This window comes from Medicago sativa, chromosome 1 (genome assembly GCF_051527215.1).
Source record: "Medicago sativa cultivar Bolivia chromosome 1, Bolivia_mono, whole genome shotgun sequence".
In the NCBI taxonomy this organism is placed as follows: Eukaryota; Viridiplantae; Streptophyta; class Magnoliopsida; order Fabales; family Fabaceae; genus Medicago; species Medicago sativa.
Genome location: NC_140749.1, coordinates 10,248,698 through 10,270,989, shown reverse-complemented (window position 1 = coordinate 10,270,989; position 22,292 = coordinate 10,248,698). Strand labels below are relative to the sequence as shown.

Below are 22,292 nucleotides of genomic sequence, written 5' to 3'. Positions count from 1 at the left end.
AATCAATGCATTGGAATTTGTAACATTTATCTTTTTTAAAGAATATTTTCTAAATTTGGGATTCTTAAAGAGTGCCCTGGGGCACTCGTTAACAAGACCCATGTTTATTTAATCTTTATAAGCTTAACTCAATTGACAGGTCGAAATTCCATGGTCAACTCCCCATTTACAATGGTTCAACACATTCAACACCCTTCAACACCCACTTTTTCAATTTCCAACACTCCACATCATCTTCTCTCTCTTAATTCAACACTCATTCAACTTTAACCTCTCCAATTGTTTTTTTCATTCAACACTCTACCCCACCACCTTTTATTTCTTATTCTTATTTAATTTTATATTTTTGTTTTTATAATTACATAAAATTACAATTATCGATTATAATTAAATTAAAATAAAGAAACACTTAACATTTTTTTTTTGTAAAAACAAAATTTATTTAAATAATTAATTTTTATTTTCTTAACTTAAAATGCAATACAACAAACTAAGCACGCAACACACAAATAGTTTAAAATGCAAGAAAAAAAAAGCACACAACACACAAGTAATTTATTTAGTACGATATAAATCATCTTCAATCACGAAACATTCCAAACTTTGTCCATATGTGCTTCACTAGATCTGCTTGCAATTCGTGATGAACATTTGGATCACGCAACTCGGATCTAGCACGCACATGATTTGCAAAAGTGGGTAACACCTCGGTTGAGTATGGTTGCGGTGTACTAGATCCACTTCCCTCAGATTGCTCAAAATCGGTCCAACGTTGAGCATATGTATCTCGTTCATCCTCAACAATCATATTATGTAATATGATGCATGACCTCATGATGATACCCAAATCGGCTATGTCCCACAAGCGAGCTGGTTCACGGATGATTTTAAATCGAGCTTGAAGCACTCCAAAAGCACGTTCGATGTCCTTCCTACAGCTCTCCTGTTGTTTTGCAAATAACTTATCGGGTTCACTTTGAGGAAGTCTAATCGATTTGACGAAAGTTGGATAAGAAGGGTAGATACCATCAGCTAGATAGTATGCCATATTATAGGGACGTTGATTCACAAAGAAATTCACCCTTCTAGCCTTTCCCTGTTCCACATCATCAAACACCGGTGACCGGTCTAGAACGTTGATATCGTTCAACGTTCATGGACATCCAAAAAAGGCATGTCAGATCCATAGATCATGAGATGCAACTGCTTCAAGAATAACTGTGGTGGTTCCCTTATCCCCCTAGTAAATTGACCTTCCCATGCTTTAGGACAATTTTTCCACTCCCAGTGCATGCAGTCAATACTCCCGATCATCCCTGGGAACCCCCGCATTTCACTAACATGTACTCCCTCCGTTTCAAAATGAGTGTCGTTTTAGGTGTTTACACACATATTAAGAAATGCAATGATTAAAAGAAAGAGAATGATTAATTTACCAAATTATCTTTGTTAACTATTGGTTAGTTTTAAAAGTAATACTTTGGAAGTAGTGTGCAGAGTATTAATTGGAGGGTACAATTGAAAAGAAAAAGTTATTATTGCATTGGAAACTGAAAGCGACATTCATTTTGAAACAATTTTTTTTGGCTAAAGCGACACTCATTTTGAAACGGAGGGAGTAGTATTCTTTGAAGGTCATCTAGGGTTGGTGCTCTCAGGTACACTTCCTCTTACAATCGTATGATTCCTTTACAGAATCTACGTAAGCACTCCAATGTTGTAGTACCTCCTATTTTGATGTATTCATCGACCGCATCTGCTGCCACACCATATGCTAACATTCGCATTGCAGTTGTACATTTTGCTAAGGGTGATATACCTTCTTTGTCAGTGGCATCAACTCGCTGGGTGAAGTAGTTATCACTACTTGAAAGGTCTCTAACGATTCGAAGGAAAACGTGTTTTTGCATCCGGAACCGACGACGAAACATTGCATCGTCATATGTAGGCTCATTGGCAAAGTAGTCGTCAATGAGTCTTTGGTTTGCCGCTAAATGATCTCTATTTAAATATTTTCTACTACGAGATCCACTACCTTCCTCTATTTGTTTTCGACGCTGAATAAATCGGTTGACGATATAAGTGTCTTCAGCATCACGTTTTTTGAAGTAGGCTGTGAAATCATAAGGATCCATTGATAATTTTTGGTGATATTGGAAGTAGATATGAATAAGATTTGTGATATTGGAAGTAGATATTTTTGGTGATATTGGAAGTAGATATCATAAGGATCCCTATATATAGAATATGTGTGGTGCACAGTGATGATAATTAAAGTCACGTATGCATAGTATGTGTAAAACAACTAGTTTGGAATACCATGGGCTGTGAAATTAAATTCAAGTATGCATAGTATGTGTAAAGCAAATAGTGAGGAATACCATGAGCTGTGAAATTAAATTCAAGTATGCATAGTATGTGTAAAGCAAATAGTGAGGAATACCATGGGCTGTGAAATTAAAGTCACGTATGCATAGTATGCATAATTATTTATTACTTTACATTGGGGACTAGACAACACTGACAATTATTTAAAGTAAACATTGGGGACTAGACAACACTGACAATTATTTAAAGTAAACATTGGGGACTAGACAACACTGACAATTTTGACCGAATACAAACAAATATTACAGTGAAATTAATTTCCATACAGCTCACGCTCCAAGTTTTTCAACATTTCTTTTTTCCTGTCATTGAGATGTTCTTGGGAACTTAACTTTACGTACAATTTCATTTTCTTCAATCTGTTTTTCTCTTGTTGCACTGCAGTGTACTCTTTCATTTCTGCAGTGTACTCTTTCAAGTGTTCAATCTCTTGCACCTTCATTTCTTTGAATTGAACCCACTCATTTTTCACCTCCTCCAAGGCAGCGTCCTTGCTTTGTTTTTTTCCTTTTTTTTTAGCTGCCTCCCTACCCATTGGACGAGCACTAGATCCTACAGAGTCCTCGTGACATCTCTTAGATCCACTACTTCCTGAGCCAACATTTCCTCCTACTTAACTAACATAACGTGGTTGATCACGGAGAGCGCGCCATTCTTCCTTTAAAGTAAATTGAACATTCTTCCCACATGCATATAATTCCTGGGCTTTTGCCTCCACATCATCTTCTGACCAACCGCTTCCTTGCAAACGCTTAGCGGCATCATAAGCACCAACCCATTTTATTTATTACTTTGTTCATGTAATTAAAACGGTTTCGGCATGCAACTAGATCACGGGGAGAATCAAATGAGCAATACTCATTACAATACTCAGCAATTTTACCCCAATATGTTTCTCCTCTCTGGTTTCTCCCAACAACACTGCTTGTTCCATATTTAATCCATGCACTAATTAGCACCAAATTTTGTTGAGTGTTCCATGCTGGTTCCTTACTTTTCTTGCTCTTAGGAGTTGAATCTTCTGCAGTGCCTTCATCAGCAACTGCCATGCCACCAGGAGTTATTTGTGTTGAAAATTCAGGATATTGAGATGCACTACCACTGGGAAAATTTTCATTCTCCATTGGCATATAACCATGAAACGGGGGTGTTTGAGATAGATATCTCATCATAGATCCATAATATCCATGAAAGTTTGGAACAGATGATGACTGGTTGAAATTTGGTGTAAAACCAAAATTAGGTACGTTTTGAGGTATGTTTTGTGTAACACCCCGTTTTCCCAACGTAAAAATTTCATAATTAAAAATCAGAGTAATTCAACTTTAAACGGAATGCTACACTTCTTAAAAATTCATAAACTGAATAAATAACAATTTATTCTTCAAAATCATTTAACATAAGTAATTCAAAACTTCGCAGCGGAATTAGTTCATTCAACATAAAAAGTCTTTGCCACGCAGGCCTCATCAGAAAATCTCATAAGTCTTAGTTCAATATTTATTCATAAAAGTTCATAAACAATACGTAAGGAATAGAAGTAAAGTCAAGTCTCATCCCGTTACGTATCAGAGCACCAAGACACACATGTGAGGAGTCCACTCACGACGCCTCTAATCTTGATTACCTGCAAGTTACCCATACGAAGAGCAACATTTCCAAGCAGAGGGGTGAGATTTTTCAAACAATAATATTAAGCATATAAATCATATAAAGTACATTCAACAACTTAAACATCTTATAATTCATTAATCATATCTAATAACTTAAACTTCCTTAACTAGTGTCATTATCCTTCCTACATTAGTCATATACTTCATCAAGTAATCTCAATTATTATTCATAAAATATATTATCTTAAATCATGATCATAAGCATCAATATCTAACACCAAATATAGTCGTAAGCATCATCATATAATTCACATAAGTATCATTATCAAAACATAGCATTTATCGAAAGCAACTTCATAATCAACTTCATAAACAAACATCATCATTAAATCATAATCATCAAATCACAATCAAACTTCATAATCAAACCTCACTTAACTCGACAATGTGACTCAACTCGACTATGTAACTCTTAACATCTCAAATCATCTTAGCATCTTGACAACTTAACAACTTGACAACTCGAAAACTTCACATCTTAAATCATCTTAAAACTTCTTGATATGCAAATGCATGTGGTACCATTCAACAACATAAATGAGCGTAATTAGGCTCTTCAACATGTGAGCATAAAGCTACCGGGCTTAAAGCCCCCAACGTAGTTTGAGCACAAAGGCTGTCGGGCTTAAAGCCCCCAACTTTAATGAGCACAAGGCTGCCGGGCCTAAAGCCCCCAACTTTAATGAGCACAAGGCTGCCGGGCCTAGAGCCCCCAACTTTAATGAGTATGCAACGGACTCAACTTCCTACAACTTAGACAACTTCATGAACATCTATGACATCCTAACATCTTGATATCTTGACAACATAACATCTTAATAACTTGATGACTTCATAACGACTAGACGACTTAACAACTCTTATCATCTTAACGTCTTAACATCTTAACATCTTGACAACATATGGATCACATAAATAATTCATATCATATCATAATATAATATAACAATATCAAATGATAATAAACAACATCTTAAAACATCATATTCATCAATCATAAACAACTTCATATAACATCATATTTAAACATCAACAATAATTCACTATGTATCTTTGTAAAAACATAATAAATTATCCACAACATATTTTCATGTCAAACCTAAACTATTGGAAAGATATCACAAATATCAACAACTTTCATGTTTACAACAAAGATCAATTCAAAATATAAACATATAAACAAAACGCAAAAACATGAAACAGAGAATGTTGTCACCGTACAATTTTGCTAAGACCTCCTTGTAGTATTTTCATCATAACTCACAGACCAAACATCATTTTTACGTCAAACTAAAGCCACTAGAAAGCTAACAAAATTATCTAAAACTTTCATGTTTACTTCTAAGACCAATTATGTACCGATCAGTACCAGTTTTTATTTTAAATTCGGAAAAGTTGTACTGAAAGTCCATAAAAATTCACTGTGACCTACGTGCAGTAATTTGACCATAACTCAAGTTCTATAAATCCTATTGACGTGAGACCAACGACATTAGAAAGCTAACATCCATACCTACAACTTTCGTGTTTACACCTAAACCTAGTTCGGAACTTAAACATGTCAAACTGAGACAATAAAAACGCGTTTTGCACATTGACAGCAAAATCGCAGTTCAGCTGCGATTTCGCTTTGGGGAAATCTTTTCCACTTCGTATTCGATCCAATACTCTCCAAACTTGACCCTAATCATTACCCTATGATTACCCTATCATTAGAACATTAATTATTCATCAACTTACTGTATGCACATTCAAAGGGTTCTCAAATCTATTAACAACCTATTACAATTATTAAACCTTAATTCTTAAACTCACCAACATCTCACCCAATTCCACGGTTCTAACCTCAAAACTACATCCAATAATCATCATATGGGTTATCTAAGGACTGTATACAATTTCTACATCAATTCAACAAGTTTTCATCATCTAATCATCGAATCTCTCTCAAAACCCTAATTCTCAAATTCTCACAAATTTTCCCCAACTTGTTAGATGCAATCTAATGATTTAACAACTTAATATTAATGCAAGATAGTCTCACCCTCACCTTAGATTAATTCCTGAATCAGCGCCAGCGTTCTTCTTTCCTAAGGTCTTCTCCTCTTCTCTTGACTTTTCTCTCCTCTTTTCCAAAAAGCGGTTTCCGGTAAACTCTTTCTAACCTAAGCTTCTCTATTTATAATACTAAACGCTCTTCCTAAATCTATTTTGGCCCAACAACTTATTCTTCTTTCTATTCTAACCCCCTTCTTATTTCTCTTACACCTCAAAACTACTCTATTCCTCATAATCTTATTTATTTCTAAATTAAATATATCTCTCCCCCACTTAATAATAATAATACACCAATAACAAATATATCTCTAACAAATAACAAATATATTTCTACACCAAATAACAAATATATCTATAACAAATAACAAATATATTTCTACACCAAATAACAAATATATTATGCTAGTAAATACCAACATATAACATAACAAAATATCACATAAATCATGTAAATCATACCAATCATATAAATATATTCTAAAACTAATTAAAATAATTAAATAAAAAGGAGGGTGTTACATTTTGAGGTATATTTTGAGGACGTTGGTTGAAAAATAGATTTGGATTTGGATGATTGTTGGGATTTTCGTAGTTAAATGGGAAATTAGAATAATTTTGGCTGTTGAAAGGGTTATTATTGGGATCAATTTCACAAAAAAAGAAGATTAAAACTTCACTTAGTTTGCTAATAGAAAGATAATAATAAGATGAAGATAGTGAAAAACTTGGTTTTTTTTTTCTGTGTCCAAATCAAATGAACCAAGTCTCTATTTATAGAGGAAAAAAAATCATGAATTTTGGTATTTTTTTTTTAAATTATTTTTCACCGAAATAATTGATTTAAAAAATTAAAATCATAAAATCTGCGTGACCAATCAGAGCGTGACACGTCTGCAGACTTATCCAAAAAGCAATCTCTCTCTTCGGGTCTGCAGCTCACACGCTGCTGTCGGCGCGTGTGCTGCACGCGCCTGTTCGGTCCAATTGCACGCCGCCACGTGGCATCGGATGGCAGATTAATTGGTGTTGAACCGGTTCATCCTCTCTCTCTCATCCAACAGATCATTCAACACAGCTTCAACATGCCATTGGAGTGGTTTTTCTTGTTGAATGTCAGGTTCAACACTCGCATTGCACATAGTCTTAGGCAGCTTTTCACAGTCATCCATCATTTCACCCAATAGCTTAAGTTTTGGGATTGCTTATTCATGAGATGGGCTCAAAATAAAACCTTAAGAAATCAGCACCATGTAGGGTGGGCCTGTGCTCTCTTTACATAAGCACAAAGGGCTCTTATGAGGGAGTTTTAGATATAAAAACCACTCATAGATATAAAAACGACTCATTTAATTTCACCCAATAACATCTAATTCTTTGGGGAAGCTGCTTTGGGATAACTTGGTATTCTAATGTTTTCGGTAAGCTTCAGCCCATTGTCTTGTGTCCCCTACTATCTGTTTAAACTTTAAATAATTTGCCGAGTATCTAATGGCCTTACTATTTGCAGAAAGAATATGCTCGGTACAAACAAGTGAAGGACTGGAAAAATCTTGGTGTATTCAAATCTGGGATACATGGTCTTGGTCTTTATACTTCTCAGCTCATATCTCGGGGTAGTATGGTATAATACTGAACTTGAACTGTTTTAAATACCGCTCCACTATGATTGTAAATATATGTTTCTCATGCTTCTATAGGTTGTAGAGTATGTCGGCGAAACTGTGGGACAATGTGTGTCTAATTAAAGAGAGAAAGAATACATATCTGGAAAGAAACTTCGGTACAAAAATGTCTGTTACTTCTTTACGATAGACAAAGAACATATAATTGATGCCACAAGGAAGGGGGGGATTGCTCGATTTATTAACCACTCATGCCTGGTATGTCACCTGGAAGCTCCACTCTACATTTGTTTATTTTTCTCTTTTTCTAGTTTTTGTCAACTTCAATGTATATTCATTGATGTCTTATGCATATAGTTATTGCTTGCTGGTTTTTAAGACTTCTTCTGACTTGTTGAGAACTAGTTTGGGGTAGTATTCTCAAACTACATAAATAAGTATTTAAAGTTTTTGGGGTTTTGCCCAAGAAAAATATATTCAATGACTTTTAGAAATCTCCATCAATGCCGTTTGTTTTTACAATATCAACTATTTCAATTTGTAGACCAATTCAGCATGCTAACTTATGTTTATTTACATGGCCAGCCAAATTGCACGTCGGAAGTGATTACTGTTAGGCATGAGAAGAAGGTAATTTGTTGTTGACATGATTCAATTAGAATAAGTAGCACTAATTGATTGCCACATAATTTGTATTGAATGTTAGACTATTGCCACATGGAGGATTGTTATTGGAATAAATAGCACCAATTGATTGTCATGATACAAATTATAGAGTTTAAATTTAAAGAACATGCATTGGTAGTGTGAACAAGTTTTAGACGGACCTCCAATGAGAGTTTATTATTTGGCCACATTATCTCACTCTTAAAAATTGCTTTTTGAATTCGATTGTATGAAGTGGAAAAATAATGGTTGTCAGTGTAAAATGCATGCCTCTTTCACTCAATTAGATATAGCCGGGGGTAGGCACATGGTTATCACAAGGCTACTTGTGCAGGAGCTTGGAATTTGTTGGCAAATGTTTTGTTAAATTAGAATATAAAAATTACAGGAACGTTTTGATAGAAGATGATAATCTCCATTGTTGTGATTGAGAAGGCTTGAAACAGAAAACGGTTATACAAGATGCATAGGATTGTGTCAGGTGTACTAATCTAACAGCTGTCACTTAGTCTAATAGAAGCTTTAGTTGCTAACTATTACAAGCTTAAGCTATACTCGTTTCTTGGAGATAAACTAATTTTCAGATGCATTGACGGTTTCTGTTATGCATTGACTTCAATCATAACAAAATATGAGATTAATTTTTCAAACATTTTCAATGATACAATGGAAATGAGTGATTGACAGTTCAAAAAACATTTATACTAACGTGTATTTTAATTAATTCCATAAAATATTAGACATGACCTGAGATAAAACTTGATCAATTACTACCTGCATTTCTGCATTCACCTTTCATCTTCTATTCAATTCTGACATATGAGAAAACTAAGTGTCAACCGGTTTTGCAGGTTATCTTCTTTGCAGAGAGGGACATATTAGCTGGTGAAGAAATCACTTATGATTACCACTTTAAATGTGAAGAAGAAGAAAAGAAAATCCCATGTTCCTGCAATTCAATAAATTGCAGGCGCTCTCTAAACTGACTGGCATTTTGAAAAACCTAGAAGTTGTTAAATTTTACATATTATGTTGTTGAACATTTTGTGGTGTGAAACATATTGCCTCTTTATGTGGGCAAAAGTTCATGTTTTTGGGATTTCATTTACGACATCACTTGAATGATGTCAAATTGTTGTATGAAATAAGTTACCGAGGTACCAAATTTGAACGTAAACTCGTCTCCCTAACTACAACAATCAATAAAAATAAAATAAAATATTTCAATATGGTGTTTTGGACAGACTGAGCCACAACACATTTTTACCAAGCATTGAAAAAATTCATGTTTGCCTCAGGTGTAAAGTCATCTACATAAGAATTACAGATACACGGTGTTGTATGATGCCAATCTGTGACAAATGGCAAGCAGTCCCTGCATTCTGATCACACTGTAACCACCTGTAGAAAGCCCTATGATGACCAGTTCGGAATATTTGCTGCGGCTTCATTAACCATTTTCACTAGAGTCACCTAGAAAAGGAAAACCAAATTGTAAAATTAGACATAATCTCAATTCCCAAATCTCCCAATCATTCAAAACAAAGAAGAGCTTGAAGGAAACGTGGGATGGTTATTTGTTCAAAGACATCATTTATGTAAAATTATGATTTGTTTATAAACAATCGGCTATGAGCCAATTGTTCCTATTCAGGAAAAACAAATAATTGTTGACAATTACATTAGATGACCTTAAAATCAAGGGATCCATAGCAACTCTCCCAAACAGTATGAATGTCTTTCTAAGAGTTAACCAGAACAGTTTTTCTTTAAGAGAGTATATGATAACAATGGAGACTATTATTGATATAACCCAATCCATGACTTTACTCAAATTGGTTGGGCTCGGGTTGGTGGCGGGGTGTTTGTGTACTAGTCTGTGTTAGGAGGAACAAAAGGGGGAGGAAACCCTCACCTTTTTGTTTTTTCTTTTTTGAAAACTCAGTATCCGGTTCAAGGACCAACTAATCTGTATGACCAATCTCAAAATCCACTTGCAGGTGAGTGTTTTTGGAAGAGAGGAGATGAGAATATTCATGAATATTGTTTTCTACGTATTATAGAGAGAGAGAGGATTTGAAAATTTATTTAAAGCCCTCCCCAATACATTTTTTTAACTTTCAACATATCAGAGTTTTATTCTAATGAAGTAAAATAAACTCCTATGCAAGATAAGAGAATACTCTCCATTATCCTTCCCTATCCTCTAGTCTTTATCCTCATAACTCCCCCTCCTTTCTGATCTAAACTCTCAAACGAAGCCTTAAACTGATTGAGTTAAATCAAGACAGTGAATGATAACTTTTCCAGAACACCCCCCTCCCAAAAAACAAAACCGACACACAAAAAAGTGAAGGAAATTTGACGAAGTAACCACACTAACACGAAGGAAGATGAAACATACCACACTTTCCGGAACACCAGGCGGTGGCAATGTCAGATTTTTTGGAGCAACAAGATCATAAGATCTTTTATCAAACCTCCATTCTCCAATTTTTCCATATGTCAATTCACCCTGATTATTTCACACCATACATTAAGCAACGACTTAAGCAATAAGATAGAAACTAATGTGTACATGTAGTGTTGTTTGATTAAGAATTTAATAATAGATCGGTACCTTCATGGAATAGTCACACCCATAAGTGTAGTGAATTATGAACGTCTTGCCAAGTTCTTTGTCCCATGGTGGCTGACATACATAATAAACAAAGAAAATCTTAGTAAATTTGAAGATAGCAGCATGCTTTTGATGAATTCAGTTTATGTACAGACCGTGTTTTTTAGTACAATGTTGGAAATGGAAAGCAAATGAGAATTAAACATGGGCTTAAAGTCTAGAGATTGAAATAATACAAAAAATAAATGAATACATCATTGTTCAAGCACTATTCTACGTGATTCCTATAGTAACAGGACCAAAAAGCTTCTTGTTTGAAGATAAAATAGTATCTAAGTTGAAAGAGAAAAAACGAGAGAGATATGTGGTGAAACTGTGTTATGAACTCCACAGCGGAAGACTCTTTATATAGGGGTAAATGCAATAAATATGATAATTACAAATATTTTTTCCCTATTTACACGATATGATTCGATAAGATTGAAAACTGGTCGTAAGAGATAAATCAAGATATTCTATGATAATATCCAGATATTTTGTATGGGAAATACTAAAGTGTACAGATATTCTATGACAACAGAATAATGCCTTTCTTTTAATTTCTCTATGATTTAAAATGATCATTTAGTGTCTACATAATCGCTTTGTTTATGAAATATCACAAATTACAACCCATTCCTCGCCACATCAAATCACTCATGTCTGGGTTTTGTTTCGTCTTTGTCTCGTTTTTTGTCTTATTAACTAGTGCCAGTAATGATTTAGCTTTTAGTTCAAGATAAGTAACAATTGTCCAATGCTTGTTGTGGTTAAAGTATTATGTGAATTGAATCTAGACCTTTAAAGTGTTAGATTTTTTTTTTTTACTGAGCAAATTGCTTGTTGTTTCACCTATCATGAGTATTCGTGTGAGGTGTGTCGTGCCATATAGCATGACTCATTTTTTATACTATATTACAAGCTAGCACCTATTGAACACTTATTGTGGTATATAAGTTCTAATGAACTCTTCTAAACAAGGCATCCAGAATCACCGCTCACCACACTTGATATACTAACACTTAAGGCCTATTCAGGACATTGAAATCCTTGACTAAATGGCTGCACAAGACAAAACTAACCGTGCTTTACTTGAAGTCGTGTCTTATGAACTTATTATGATATTAGATTGCCTTAAATATAATTCTTCATTGCATAGTGTTCTAAACTTATCAATAAAAAGCAATAGGTAGAAATCAATGGTTCTCATTCACTACCACATATTGCCATATGAGAACCTTGATAACACACAAGACAGTAGAAAATATACTAAAAAGAGAACCTTATTCAACCTGAATCATGAAGTCCTTGTGTAATATGTTACCAACACCATGAAGAGCAGACGAAACCGCATAAGCATACCTGTATCAACGATACAAAATAGCATAAAAATCAAGTTGTTGTGAGGCTAAGAAGGATAGCACTACTTAGAGAAGTGAAGAAATATACATTTCAAGCACCCATCCAAAGGCTTTATCGGTTTCAGGATCCTTCTTCATTGCCAAGGAAACATTCATCCATGTTGGAGCAATCTTCTTAAGGGATTCCTATCATTTTTGCAAAATTAAATTAAAAAAAAAAAGTTATCAAAAATAAAGAATATCCATAAGTATTTAATTCACATACACCGTCATTTGACTTTAATTATAACTACTTCTAAAATCACACATATGGTTGGTTTTGATTCGCTGACACAGTGTAAAAAAATTTACACGGACAATGTATAACAAAATTAAACTCTATCCATAAATCATAATTACCAGAAAGAACTAAATGACAGATACCTTGCCAACAATTACAGGTGAATTCCCAATAGGATCTATATTGGTTACAGGTCCATTCTCCTCAGGGTAGTACTTTCTTAGCACTTTCTCATATTTCTTAGGCTCAATATAAAAGAAAGGGAATGCAGCTCCCATTCCATCTCTTGCTAAGTTGGGTATAGGTTTCACAATGATATGATCTGGCTCTGACATCAATATGTAACTGATATACAAAACAAAAACACATTAATAAAAGTCAAAACCAAAATCCTAGAATAGAAAATGAAATTTAAAGTTAAACATATCGTACTCTTCTTTGATATCTGCTTGTTGAAGCCACTGTACAAATGCCCATGGTCTATTAAGGACAATGTAACCCTGCCATAAAAGAACATACATTAAGAAGATTGCACAAAAACAACAAGCGAAGTTGTAGGGTAGGTCAAATTGGTCCCCAGAATTAATGAACTTTCAAGATAACTTTTGAAATTAAAACCTCAATCACGTTAGTTCCTCCGTGCCAATTTCAGAGAATAAACTGATCGACCCAAAAGGACTAATGTAATCAAGAAATTTTAGTTTCAGAAATCATTTTAAATTTCATTAGTTTTACAAATAAAATTGCCTGATATCCACTGTTTTGGGGACTAAATTACTGATTCACTACCAAGAATATTAGGCCATTTTATTGAAATCAGACTATGGCGTCATTTGATTCATGTAGCCGACCCCACTTAGTGGGATAAGGCTTGGATGTTGTTGTAAACGGTTAAGATTTGAAGCTTGGTAAATAACCAAAAAAAATTACAAATTACGGATCAAAATCAGATTATTAAGATCTTCCTGCAATGCAATCACTATTTGACTATAAGGAATCCATTTCCAAAAAACAGTAGTGATTTCAATCCCTAAAAATCTACCAACCTCACTCACAATTTAGTCAACGATTCAAACTAGTATTACAATTCAGTTCCTAAATCATTCAAACTCAACTATCATCTTTGGTAAAATTCACCACTAGCATTTCTCAATTTAAACAAAAAGTAAACAATACTAACATTTTCATCCCAATCACAAAAATACCATCTTTCTCCAAAATCAAGTATAGTACTACACATTATTTATACAAATTAGTCAAAGATTCAAATTACTACAGTTTAGATCCTAAATCACTCAAACTCAACTATCAACTATGGTAAAATTCACCACTAGCATTTCTCAAATTAATCAGAAAATAAACACAAAAATACCATTTTTCACCAAGATCAAGTACACTTTCCCAATCATTTATACAAATCAACAAAACCCAGAAAAAATAAATATATATTAAAAACTGATTCAAAGCAATGAAAATGAAGAACCTGATCCATTCCAGAAGGCAAAGGTTGAGCAACAAAAGTAGGGATCTCATCCATATACTGATCAGTTTTACCAGAATGCAAAATCCTAGTAAATCCACCCATACCAGAATTGTCATCACCACTTTCCTTCATCTTCTTAAACCAATAATACATAACTCTACACTGCCATGTATTGTAAACAGAATCAGAAGCTGTAACTGCTGTATGAAATAATCTCTTAGAAGAAGCACTTTTTCTATTAAGTGGCATCTTGATTATTGGGTCGATTTTTATTGATGGTTTACGTGAAGGACCAGGAAAATCTTGTCTCAAAGGTGCGTTTCCTGAGATAATGATGTTGTATGTTATTAATGTTACTGAGAATGTTATTAGGATTGTGAAAAACATGTTTCCACAACCCATTTTTGAAATTTGTTTTGTTCTTTTTTCTTGTTCTAGTTTTGATTCATGTGAAGAAGAAGAAGTTGGTGAATTATTAGGCGGCTATATGAAGGGTTGGTTCTGTCTATATCTAGTTGGTGTTGAAAAAGGAAACTCTCAAAAAGTCTTCTTCACTTTGTTTTTTCCATTAATAATTAAAGAACATGCTATTTGTTCATAAAAACAATTGAAAAAAGACATTTGATTCATTTTTTATTTTGGTATATAATGTTGATTGTAGAAGTTATGTTATATATTAGATGGATGGATTAGGTGTCATAATATATTTTTTCATTTGTCTATGTTATACTATTAAACGATGGTGAAAACTTTACGTCTATAACATTGTGAAAAAAAAATTATTTATATGGTTAAATAGTGTTTGTAACAACAAAAAAAAATAGTGTTTATCGATGTCATTTGAGCGAAATTTTGTTTACCCCTTGTAAAAAAAAAGTTTGAAATGGTTTATGTGACGTACTGAGTTGGCTAATTAATTTTGTTTTTTTATTTTTTTTATCTAGGATGATAATAATGTAATTTTGTCTATGTCATGCAATATTACATAGGTTAAGATAATTAAAAATAATTTTGTATTGAAAACAACGTACTTGAGAGAAAAAGGAAGAGCGCAAGCGAGTCATAATGGATTGGTAGAAATTAGACAAGTTTGAGTCTCTCTTTGACCACAATGAAGAGTCTTTTCCAATCTGACAACCATTTCCCCAATTTTGGATCTTTAATCCCAAGTGGTAAAATAGTTTTGAGTTAAATATGTTTTTGGTCCCTATAAATATATCAACTTTTCGTTTTAGTCCCTCTAAAATTTTCCTTCAACTTTTAGTCCCTATAAAATTTTCAATCTTCATTTTTGGTCCCTTTTTAAAGTAAACTCATATGTAGAACTCATATTTTTTAATAAAATTTTCCAGAAAAATTCAAAATATTATAAGAATCACTCTCAAACAAATTTAGAATTTTTTAACAAAACATGAATTTAATATGAATTTTTATATTTTTTTACGGATAAAAATTCATATTTAATTTGTGTTTTGTTAAAAAATTCTAATTTTTTTAGGAATTTTTTTAAGAATATTTTACACATTTCTGCACAATTTCATTAAAAAAATACAAAAATTAAATTAAAAATAGGGACCAAAAGTAGTGATTGAAAATTTTATAGGGACTAAAAGTTGAAGGAAAATTTTAGAGGGACTAAAACGAAAGGTTGACATATTTATAGGGACCAAAAACATATTTAACCCAATAGTTTTTCAATGAGAAATACTTGGTTGGGCACAACCTCAAATCAAAAGTATTTAGACACATTCACATGAATGATAAAATTTAAGAGAGAAATAATTTAGTCACATCACTTAATATCATTTCTCTTTTAAAATTTATCAATCATGAGTGTCTGTCTAAGTAAATTTTAGGGTTAAATATGTTTTTGGTCCCTATAAATATACCAACTTTTCGTTTTAATCCCTCTAAAATTTTCCTTCAACTTTTAGTCCCTTAAAAATTTTCCATCTTCACTTTTGGTCCCTCTTTTAAAGTAAATTCATATATAGATTACATATTTTGGAATAAAATTTTGCAGAAAAATTCATAATATTATAAGAATCTCTCCCAAAAAAAATTAGAATTTTTTAACAAAACATGAATTTAATATGAATTTTTATATGTTTGACGGTTAAAAATTCATAATTAATTTATGTTTTGTTAAAAAATTCTATTTTTTTTTTACAATATTTTACACATTTCTGCACAATTTCATTAAAAAAATACAAAAATTAACTTAAAAATAGGGACCAAAAGTAGTGATTGAAAATTTTATAGGGACTAAAAGTTGAAGGAAAATTTTAGAGGGACTAAAACGAAAAGTTGGTATATTTATAAGGACCAAAAACATATTTAACCCTAAATTTTATTTGGGTTTGTGCTTATGCAAGACTTGCTCTTTTTCAATTACCTTCAAAATTTTGTTTAAGCTTGACTTGTTTATCGTAGGCTTTGGCCATTTTTTTCTTGGAACTGTCATTTTCGGTTAAAGTTATTATTTGGCATTCATCTAGAGTGTCCTTTCTATTACCATATAGCTTGTTGATACTAATCAAGTCCAAGTTAATTTTGTTTAGCAACTCATAATGAATCTACATTCCAAGTTAAGTGATCAACGAACTCTTTAATCCAAAATTCGACCACTTATATACACCCTTCCCAGAGTCATTGGCGAAGAAAACCATTACCTTAGGCCCCATATCTTAAAACGTTAAAATTAAAGGCCTTAAAATTTAATTATACTACTAGTATATCAATTTGTTTACGCTAGCACCTAAATTCTTGTAATGTTTAAAAGTCAAAATGAGTGTTTATCCTAGTAAGTTTTACGTATATTTTGAATTTAAATAGACTATAACAGAAAAACGAGCAATATGATTTGATCTACTACCTCTAAAAAATGATTTGAGCTACTAATTAAAATTAAAATGTACATCAAAGATTCTGCTTTGTCCCTACTAATTAAAATTAAAATGTACATCAAAGATTCTGCTTTGTCCAAGGTCTCAATAAGTATTTAGACAACCTTGGCCCTTCCACGTGGTATTTCTTGTGGAAAACTGTTATTTCCACTTCAGTTTTTGTTTGAAAACATATGAAAATTATACATTTAACTTCAACGGTAGCTAACTACCGTTGACTTTATTCATTTTGGTTGTTCCTAAACGGCAATTAGCTACCGTTGAAGTTAAATGTGTAATTCCTATGTGTGTTTTTTTTGCAAAAATTGAAGTGGAACAACAAAAGTCTTTCTTATGTGTAAGCTCCTTCAACGGTAGCTAACTACCGTTGACTTTATTCATTTTGTTTGTTCTGAACGGTAATTAGCTACCGTTGAAGTTAAATATGTAATTCCTATGTGTGTTTTTTTTGCAAAAATTGAAGTGGAACAACAAAAGTCTTTCTTATGTGTAAGCTCGAGGTGTTTCCTTGTACCCCAAGGATTGTCGGGATGCACATGTTAAACAATTGCATTGACAAACATTCAAGCATTTCTATTCCCCGATAATTTGTTTAATCACCAACCGAGAGTCCCTTATGACTTGAATATGATATTATTCATAGACCATCAGATCGTGATTACCTATATCTTAAGTTCCATGATCATCACCTTGTATTTGACTTTATTGCTAGAGAACTTATGATCTAGTTGGCATTTGAATTTCCAAACTATCTCTTACGGGTAGGGATTGGTAAAAAAACCAAAAAACTAAACCGAACCAAATCAAAAAAACTGAACTATTACCAACAGTTTTGAAACTGAATTGAAACAGTTCGGTTTGGTTCAGTTCATGATTTATCAGTTTGGTTCGAAACAGTTCGGTTAAGTTGTAAAAAGTTCTAAAATTCGATTTCATTTTGTTTTTTATTTTTTCAATGGTACTAATAATAACAATTTAGTTGAAAAAATTATTCGGTTCGGAATAATAAATTTTGATTTTTCATAAAATTAGTTATGGTTCGGTTCTGAACCATAAAACCGAACCATTATAACAATTCGGTTCAATTAGAAATACAAATAATTAGGTTTGGTTCAATTATTTTAATTTTAACAAACAGTTCGGTTCAATTTTTATTATGAACTGAACGATGCCCTCCCGTACTTATGGGTTAATGATGATAGACTTTTAGCAAGTGTGCTAAAAATACATCGAAGTAATAAAATTTATAAGTTTGTCTCCACAGTGATTGTTTCAATCTCAACTCGGAAATTTAATTATAATAATGATTTAACAAATGGGATAATGCAGAACATATATTTGAGTTTAATTACTGTAAAAAAAATATTTGAGTTTAATTAAAAATAAAAATAAAAATAAATTGCTTAGGAAAATATCAGAGACTAAAGTGATCAGGTCTTTCGAATCCTTTGTCTCTTGCTGCTTGATAATTGCGTCTAATTTTTACAATTAAGCGCCTAATATTACAATAAATTAACAAAATGATTCAGATTAATCTCTTGATTCAGAACTCTCTTCTCCGATTACAACTCCATAATCTCTTAGGTGAGTTTGTAGTCATTGAAGGTTTTATAACCGTTAATTTCTAAATTCACAACCTAACAATTCAATATCTCTAAAGTGATCTGTTATGTTGAACAATTATATTAGGTCAAATTCAACAGTTAGGGATAATAATCAATTGATATTTGGGATCAGTTCATACATTTGTCAATATATAAAAGACATTAGGCACAAATATAACTGAATAATACTATATTGCAATTGTATAGAAAAATACTTAACAACTACATGATTCACAACTCAAATAATACTTAAGTTTGTTGCAAGCATAAAGCAGTGATACAAATAAGAATTTTGCTCTCCGCCCTGCACTTTTCACTCGCACCCTGCAGTCATGCCGAAAATACCCTTGCGTTAGTTAAGTAACGCCGCCCTGCACTTTTCACTCGCACCATGCAGTCATGCCGAAAATACCCTTGTGTTAGTTAAGTAACGCAAGTGATAATCTGTGCGTTACTTAACTAACGCTGCGTGACTTAAGTCACGCAAGTGTTAATTGTTGCATGAGTTAACTCACGCTGGTTCAATTCTTGAGTGCAGCTATCATGCATGCTATCAGCAACTCCCATTCCTCAGCTAGTTCAATTCTTGATTTCTTCGCCAATCAATTCAATTTAACCTTCGTAGATCAATTCAATTCAACCTCCAAAAATTTAATTCAATTCACACCTTTCATTTTTATCTTCTTTCTACACCCCTTTCATTTAATTCAATTCGTTAATTAACTTTGTAAAATTGCAATAAAAAGGGTGATTTTAATCAACAATTGCCAAAATTTAATCTCCAACGCTGCTGCTGGAGGTAATTTTTTGTTCATTTTGGCTTCGACCCTTTCCTCTCACTAAGCATGATAGCTGCTGTCAAGAATTGAACTTGCGTGAGTTAACTCACGCTGCGTTACTTAACTCACGCATGGACATTTTGGGCATGGCTGCAGGGTACGAGCGAAATGTGCTGGGTGAAGAGCAAAATTCTACAAATAATTTCTTAGTGGGTGTATATCTAGTCTAAGCATCATTCAAGATTCGGCTAAGGTAATACACTTCTCTTTCCGTTCCATCATCGACATCTTGTGCTGCAAGAACCCGATTGACTCATCTTTTGCGATAATGTACAACTTGAGTGGTTTACGTGGTACTAGTGGCACGAGTACTAGTGGATTCACAAAGGCCTACTTGATTTGCTTAAAGGTATTATTCCCTCTAAGTCCTTTAGTCTTAGCAATGGTGAAAATGACTTCATTTTGCCAATCAAATTAGATATGAATCTTCTTAGGAAACTTGTTTTCCCCGAAGAGACTCTGTAACTCCTTCTTTGTGCATTGTTCTTGTCCACCTCAATTCCTTTATTATGTACCAGAAAACCCAGGAAGTTCCAAAAAAAAAAAATCCAAATACACATTTAGCCGGGTTCATCTTCAAAGTGTGCAACCTCGTTCTTTTATGAGTTTTCTCTAGCTCCACAAAGGCCCTAAGCCTATACAACCTCACTAGCTTGAGACTTGGGTCGGGAGAAAGTATTTCATTGACACATACCCAAATCAATATTATTTGGGCACACTCACATAAATTCAACAAAATAAAAAAAAAATTAAATGATATCAATTGATGTGACTAAATTATTTTTGTTTAATTTTGTTGATTTCATGTGAGTGTGCCCAAATAATATTGATTTGGGTATGTGCCTATGCAAGACTTTCTCCTTGGGTCGGACTTTTTTTTATTCAAACCCTAAAAAATGAAGAAAATTGGAACTACGTGTCTTTTTACAAAAAATATTGGCACTTCCGAGAAGGTTGATGAATATAATTGAGTGCAATCTAGGGACTCTTTTCTCGCATTTATGTGTTTGTAAATTTTTTTTATGTGTTTGTAAAAACTGTGAAGTTTAATTCAAAAGATATTATTCTTTGAAATCAAGAATTGTTTTTGGTAATCCTATTTGAAATATGTCAAACACTAAATATGAATACATTTTTCAACTAAGATTTGGACATTAATTTTTTAAATTTGTCAGTGTAACTCCTCGTGTTAAACTCAACCCTCGTTGGTAGGAACCAAGAATTAAGAGGAGAAAACTCTAAGAATGAAAAGAAAAATTCATATAAATATACTATGATTTATCAAAAACAAATATATATTAATTATACTTCAGTATTATGATAAAAATATATTGATCCTTTTACTTGAAATAAGTATAACACTCTAATATTATATTTGTTATGAGTATTTTAATAGAAATAACCCATCAATTTTTTTCCTTCAATCAATATCTATATATCCCCTAAAAGTATAGAATATCTATAGATAAAGGACGCGGGAGTCTACAAATTTTAACTCAACTGATAAAATGCAGAAATTGTTATTGTTAGGTAGGATGTCTTTATCGGGGTTTGAACCTCGACACCTCCACTTATGTATGTGAGTTTATTTATAATGACTTTATCATTTCATCTATCTAAAAAAAAAAACGTATAAGACACGAAAATACAAGTAAATGTAGATTCTTTCACAAACAAAAAAAGTAAATATAGATGATTTTTTAAGAAAAAATATATATAGATGAGGAAATTACATTAAACACATTATTTTACACAAAACTTTCTTTTTAAAAATGTATTTTAGATAATTATATTGTTATATCAATAATTTGCAACATAGTTGAGATGGCCGAGTTGGTCTAAGGCGCCAGATTAAGGTTCTGGTCCGAAAGGGCGTGGGTTCAAATCCCACTCTCAACAAAATTTTTTTTTTTCTTTTTCATCTTAATAATATAATAATGTATTTTTTTATTAAAAGATTAATACAATATTACGAAACCCATATACGCAAAGTTCATTCAAGTTAAAGAATTATAAATTTTGTTGGAAGATCTTTTTAATTTTTGTTAAACATGACTGCAAAAATCACTCAAAAACTTGATAATTTCAGCATGCCTACACAGTAACGAAAACTTTTTAAATGATAATTTTCCAGGGTCTAAAAAGAGAAATTTTTCTGGTAACAAAACTTGATAATTTTTTTTTGAAGGAAAACTTGATAATTTTATAGGTACTTAAAAAATATATTTAGCCCTTTTTATGTTTATACAAAAAATATAGAATCAAATACATCATATTCACACTCCAACAGGCTGAAGTAGAAGTCCTAAGCCTCAAAATGGATACAAAGAACCCCATGGATAACAAAATAATTTAACTATACTTAAAAAAAAAAATTAACTAGGAGGACCAATCAGAATATGAACCGACTAAAAGTTAAATGGCCGTCCTTTAATATTTTTGTTATTATGATTGGTGGCAACACCCGCTCCCTTGTTTGGGTGTTCGCTTGTAATTTATTTTATCTGTTTTGGTGGTGCCTCACCTCACTTGACACCTTGCTGTTGTAAACTTTGAGTGGTGCTTCTCCTTAGCACACCTTGTGTGGGGAATCGCATCGTTGTTGTTAATATATTTCATTTTTGTTTGTGAAAAAAAAAATATGAACCGACTATTTTAAATTTTAGGAGTAACTTTTTTTTTTGAGCAAATTTTAGGAGTAACTTATCTTCTTATTTTTACAACTTTTTGGTATAATTTTTAAGAAGGAAAAC

General features: G+C 32.6%; 3 protein-coding genes, 1 non-coding gene and 2 pseudogenes across 5 annotated transcripts; 2 read left to right on the top strand and 4 right to left on the bottom strand.

Moving 5' to 3' along the window:
• Positions 1-579: 579 nt before the first annotated feature.
• LOC146952521 (uncharacterized) lies at positions 580-1,087 on the bottom strand. The gene has a single exon (XM_085702818.1). The coding sequence runs from the start codon at positions 1,046-1,048 to the stop codon at positions 581-583; it is 468 nt and encodes a 155-aa protein (XP_085558944.1). The 5' UTR covers positions 1,049-1,087; the 3' UTR covers position 580.
• A 583-nt stretch (positions 1,088-1,670) lies between these two features.
• Positions 1,671-2,135, bottom strand: LOC146952520 (uncharacterized). Its single transcript, XM_085739772.1, has one exon. The coding sequence runs from the start codon at positions 2,133-2,135 to the stop codon at positions 1,671-1,673; it is 465 nt and encodes a 154-aa protein (XP_085595898.1).
• Positions 2,136-2,550: 415 nt separating this feature from the next.
• Positions 2,551-3,557, bottom strand: LOC146952519 (glutathione S-transferase T2-like; annotated as a pseudogene).
• A 3,844-nt stretch (positions 3,558-7,401) lies between these two features.
• LOC146952518 (histone-lysine N-methyltransferase, H3 lysine-4 specific-like) lies at positions 7,402-9,584 on the top strand (annotated as a pseudogene). Its single transcript, XR_015006639.1, has 5 exons — positions 7,402-7,537; positions 7,627-7,740; positions 7,817-7,999; positions 8,327-8,371; positions 9,259-9,584. The product of XR_015006639.1 is annotated as a histone-lysine N-methyltransferase, H3 lysine-4 specific-like (transcript).
• LOC146952517 (hydroxyproline O-arabinosyltransferase 1-like) lies at positions 9,483-14,671 on the bottom strand. Its single transcript, XM_085702799.1, has 8 exons — positions 14,191-14,671; positions 13,140-13,207; positions 12,851-13,052; positions 12,516-12,613; positions 12,359-12,428; positions 11,028-11,099; positions 10,812-10,922; positions 9,483-9,880 (listed from the first exon to the last, which is right to left on the bottom strand). The coding sequence occupies exons 1-8, from the start codon at positions 14,590-14,592 to the stop codon at positions 9,821-9,823; spliced, it is 1,083 nt and encodes a 360-aa protein (XP_085558925.1). The 5' UTR covers positions 14,593-14,671; the 3' UTR covers positions 9,483-9,820.
• A 6,686-nt stretch (positions 14,672-21,357) lies between these two features.
• Positions 21,358-21,438, top strand: TRNAL-AAG (transfer RNA leucine (anticodon AAG)). Its single transcript has one exon. It is a non-coding gene; the product is annotated as a tRNA-Leu (tRNA).
• Positions 21,439-22,292: the final 854 nt, after the last annotated feature.

What these genes read in the sequence shown, in the direction of transcription:
- LOC146952520 (XM_085739772.1), bottom strand. Translation starts at nt 2,135, where the DNA reads ATGGATCCTTATGATTTCACAGCCTACTTCAAAAAACGTGATGCTGAA.
- LOC146952517 (XM_085702799.1), bottom strand. Translation starts at nt 14,592, where the DNA reads ATGGGTTGTGGAAACATGTTTTTCACAATCCTAATAACATTCTCAGTA. An exon ending in CAAGCAGATATCAAAGAAGA is followed by an intron (nt 13,053 to 13,139) that starts GTACGATATGTT and finishes TTTGTATATCAG; the next exon opens with TTACATATTGATGTCAGAGC. An exon ending in TTTGGATGGGTGCTTGAAAT is followed by an intron (nt 12,429 to 12,515) that starts GTATATTTCTTC and finishes TCGTTGATACAG; the next exon opens with GTATGCTTATGCGGTTTCGT.
- LOC146952521 (XM_085702818.1), bottom strand. Translation starts at nt 1,048, where the DNA reads ATGGCATACTATCTAGCTGATGGTATCTACCCTTCTTATCCAACTTTC.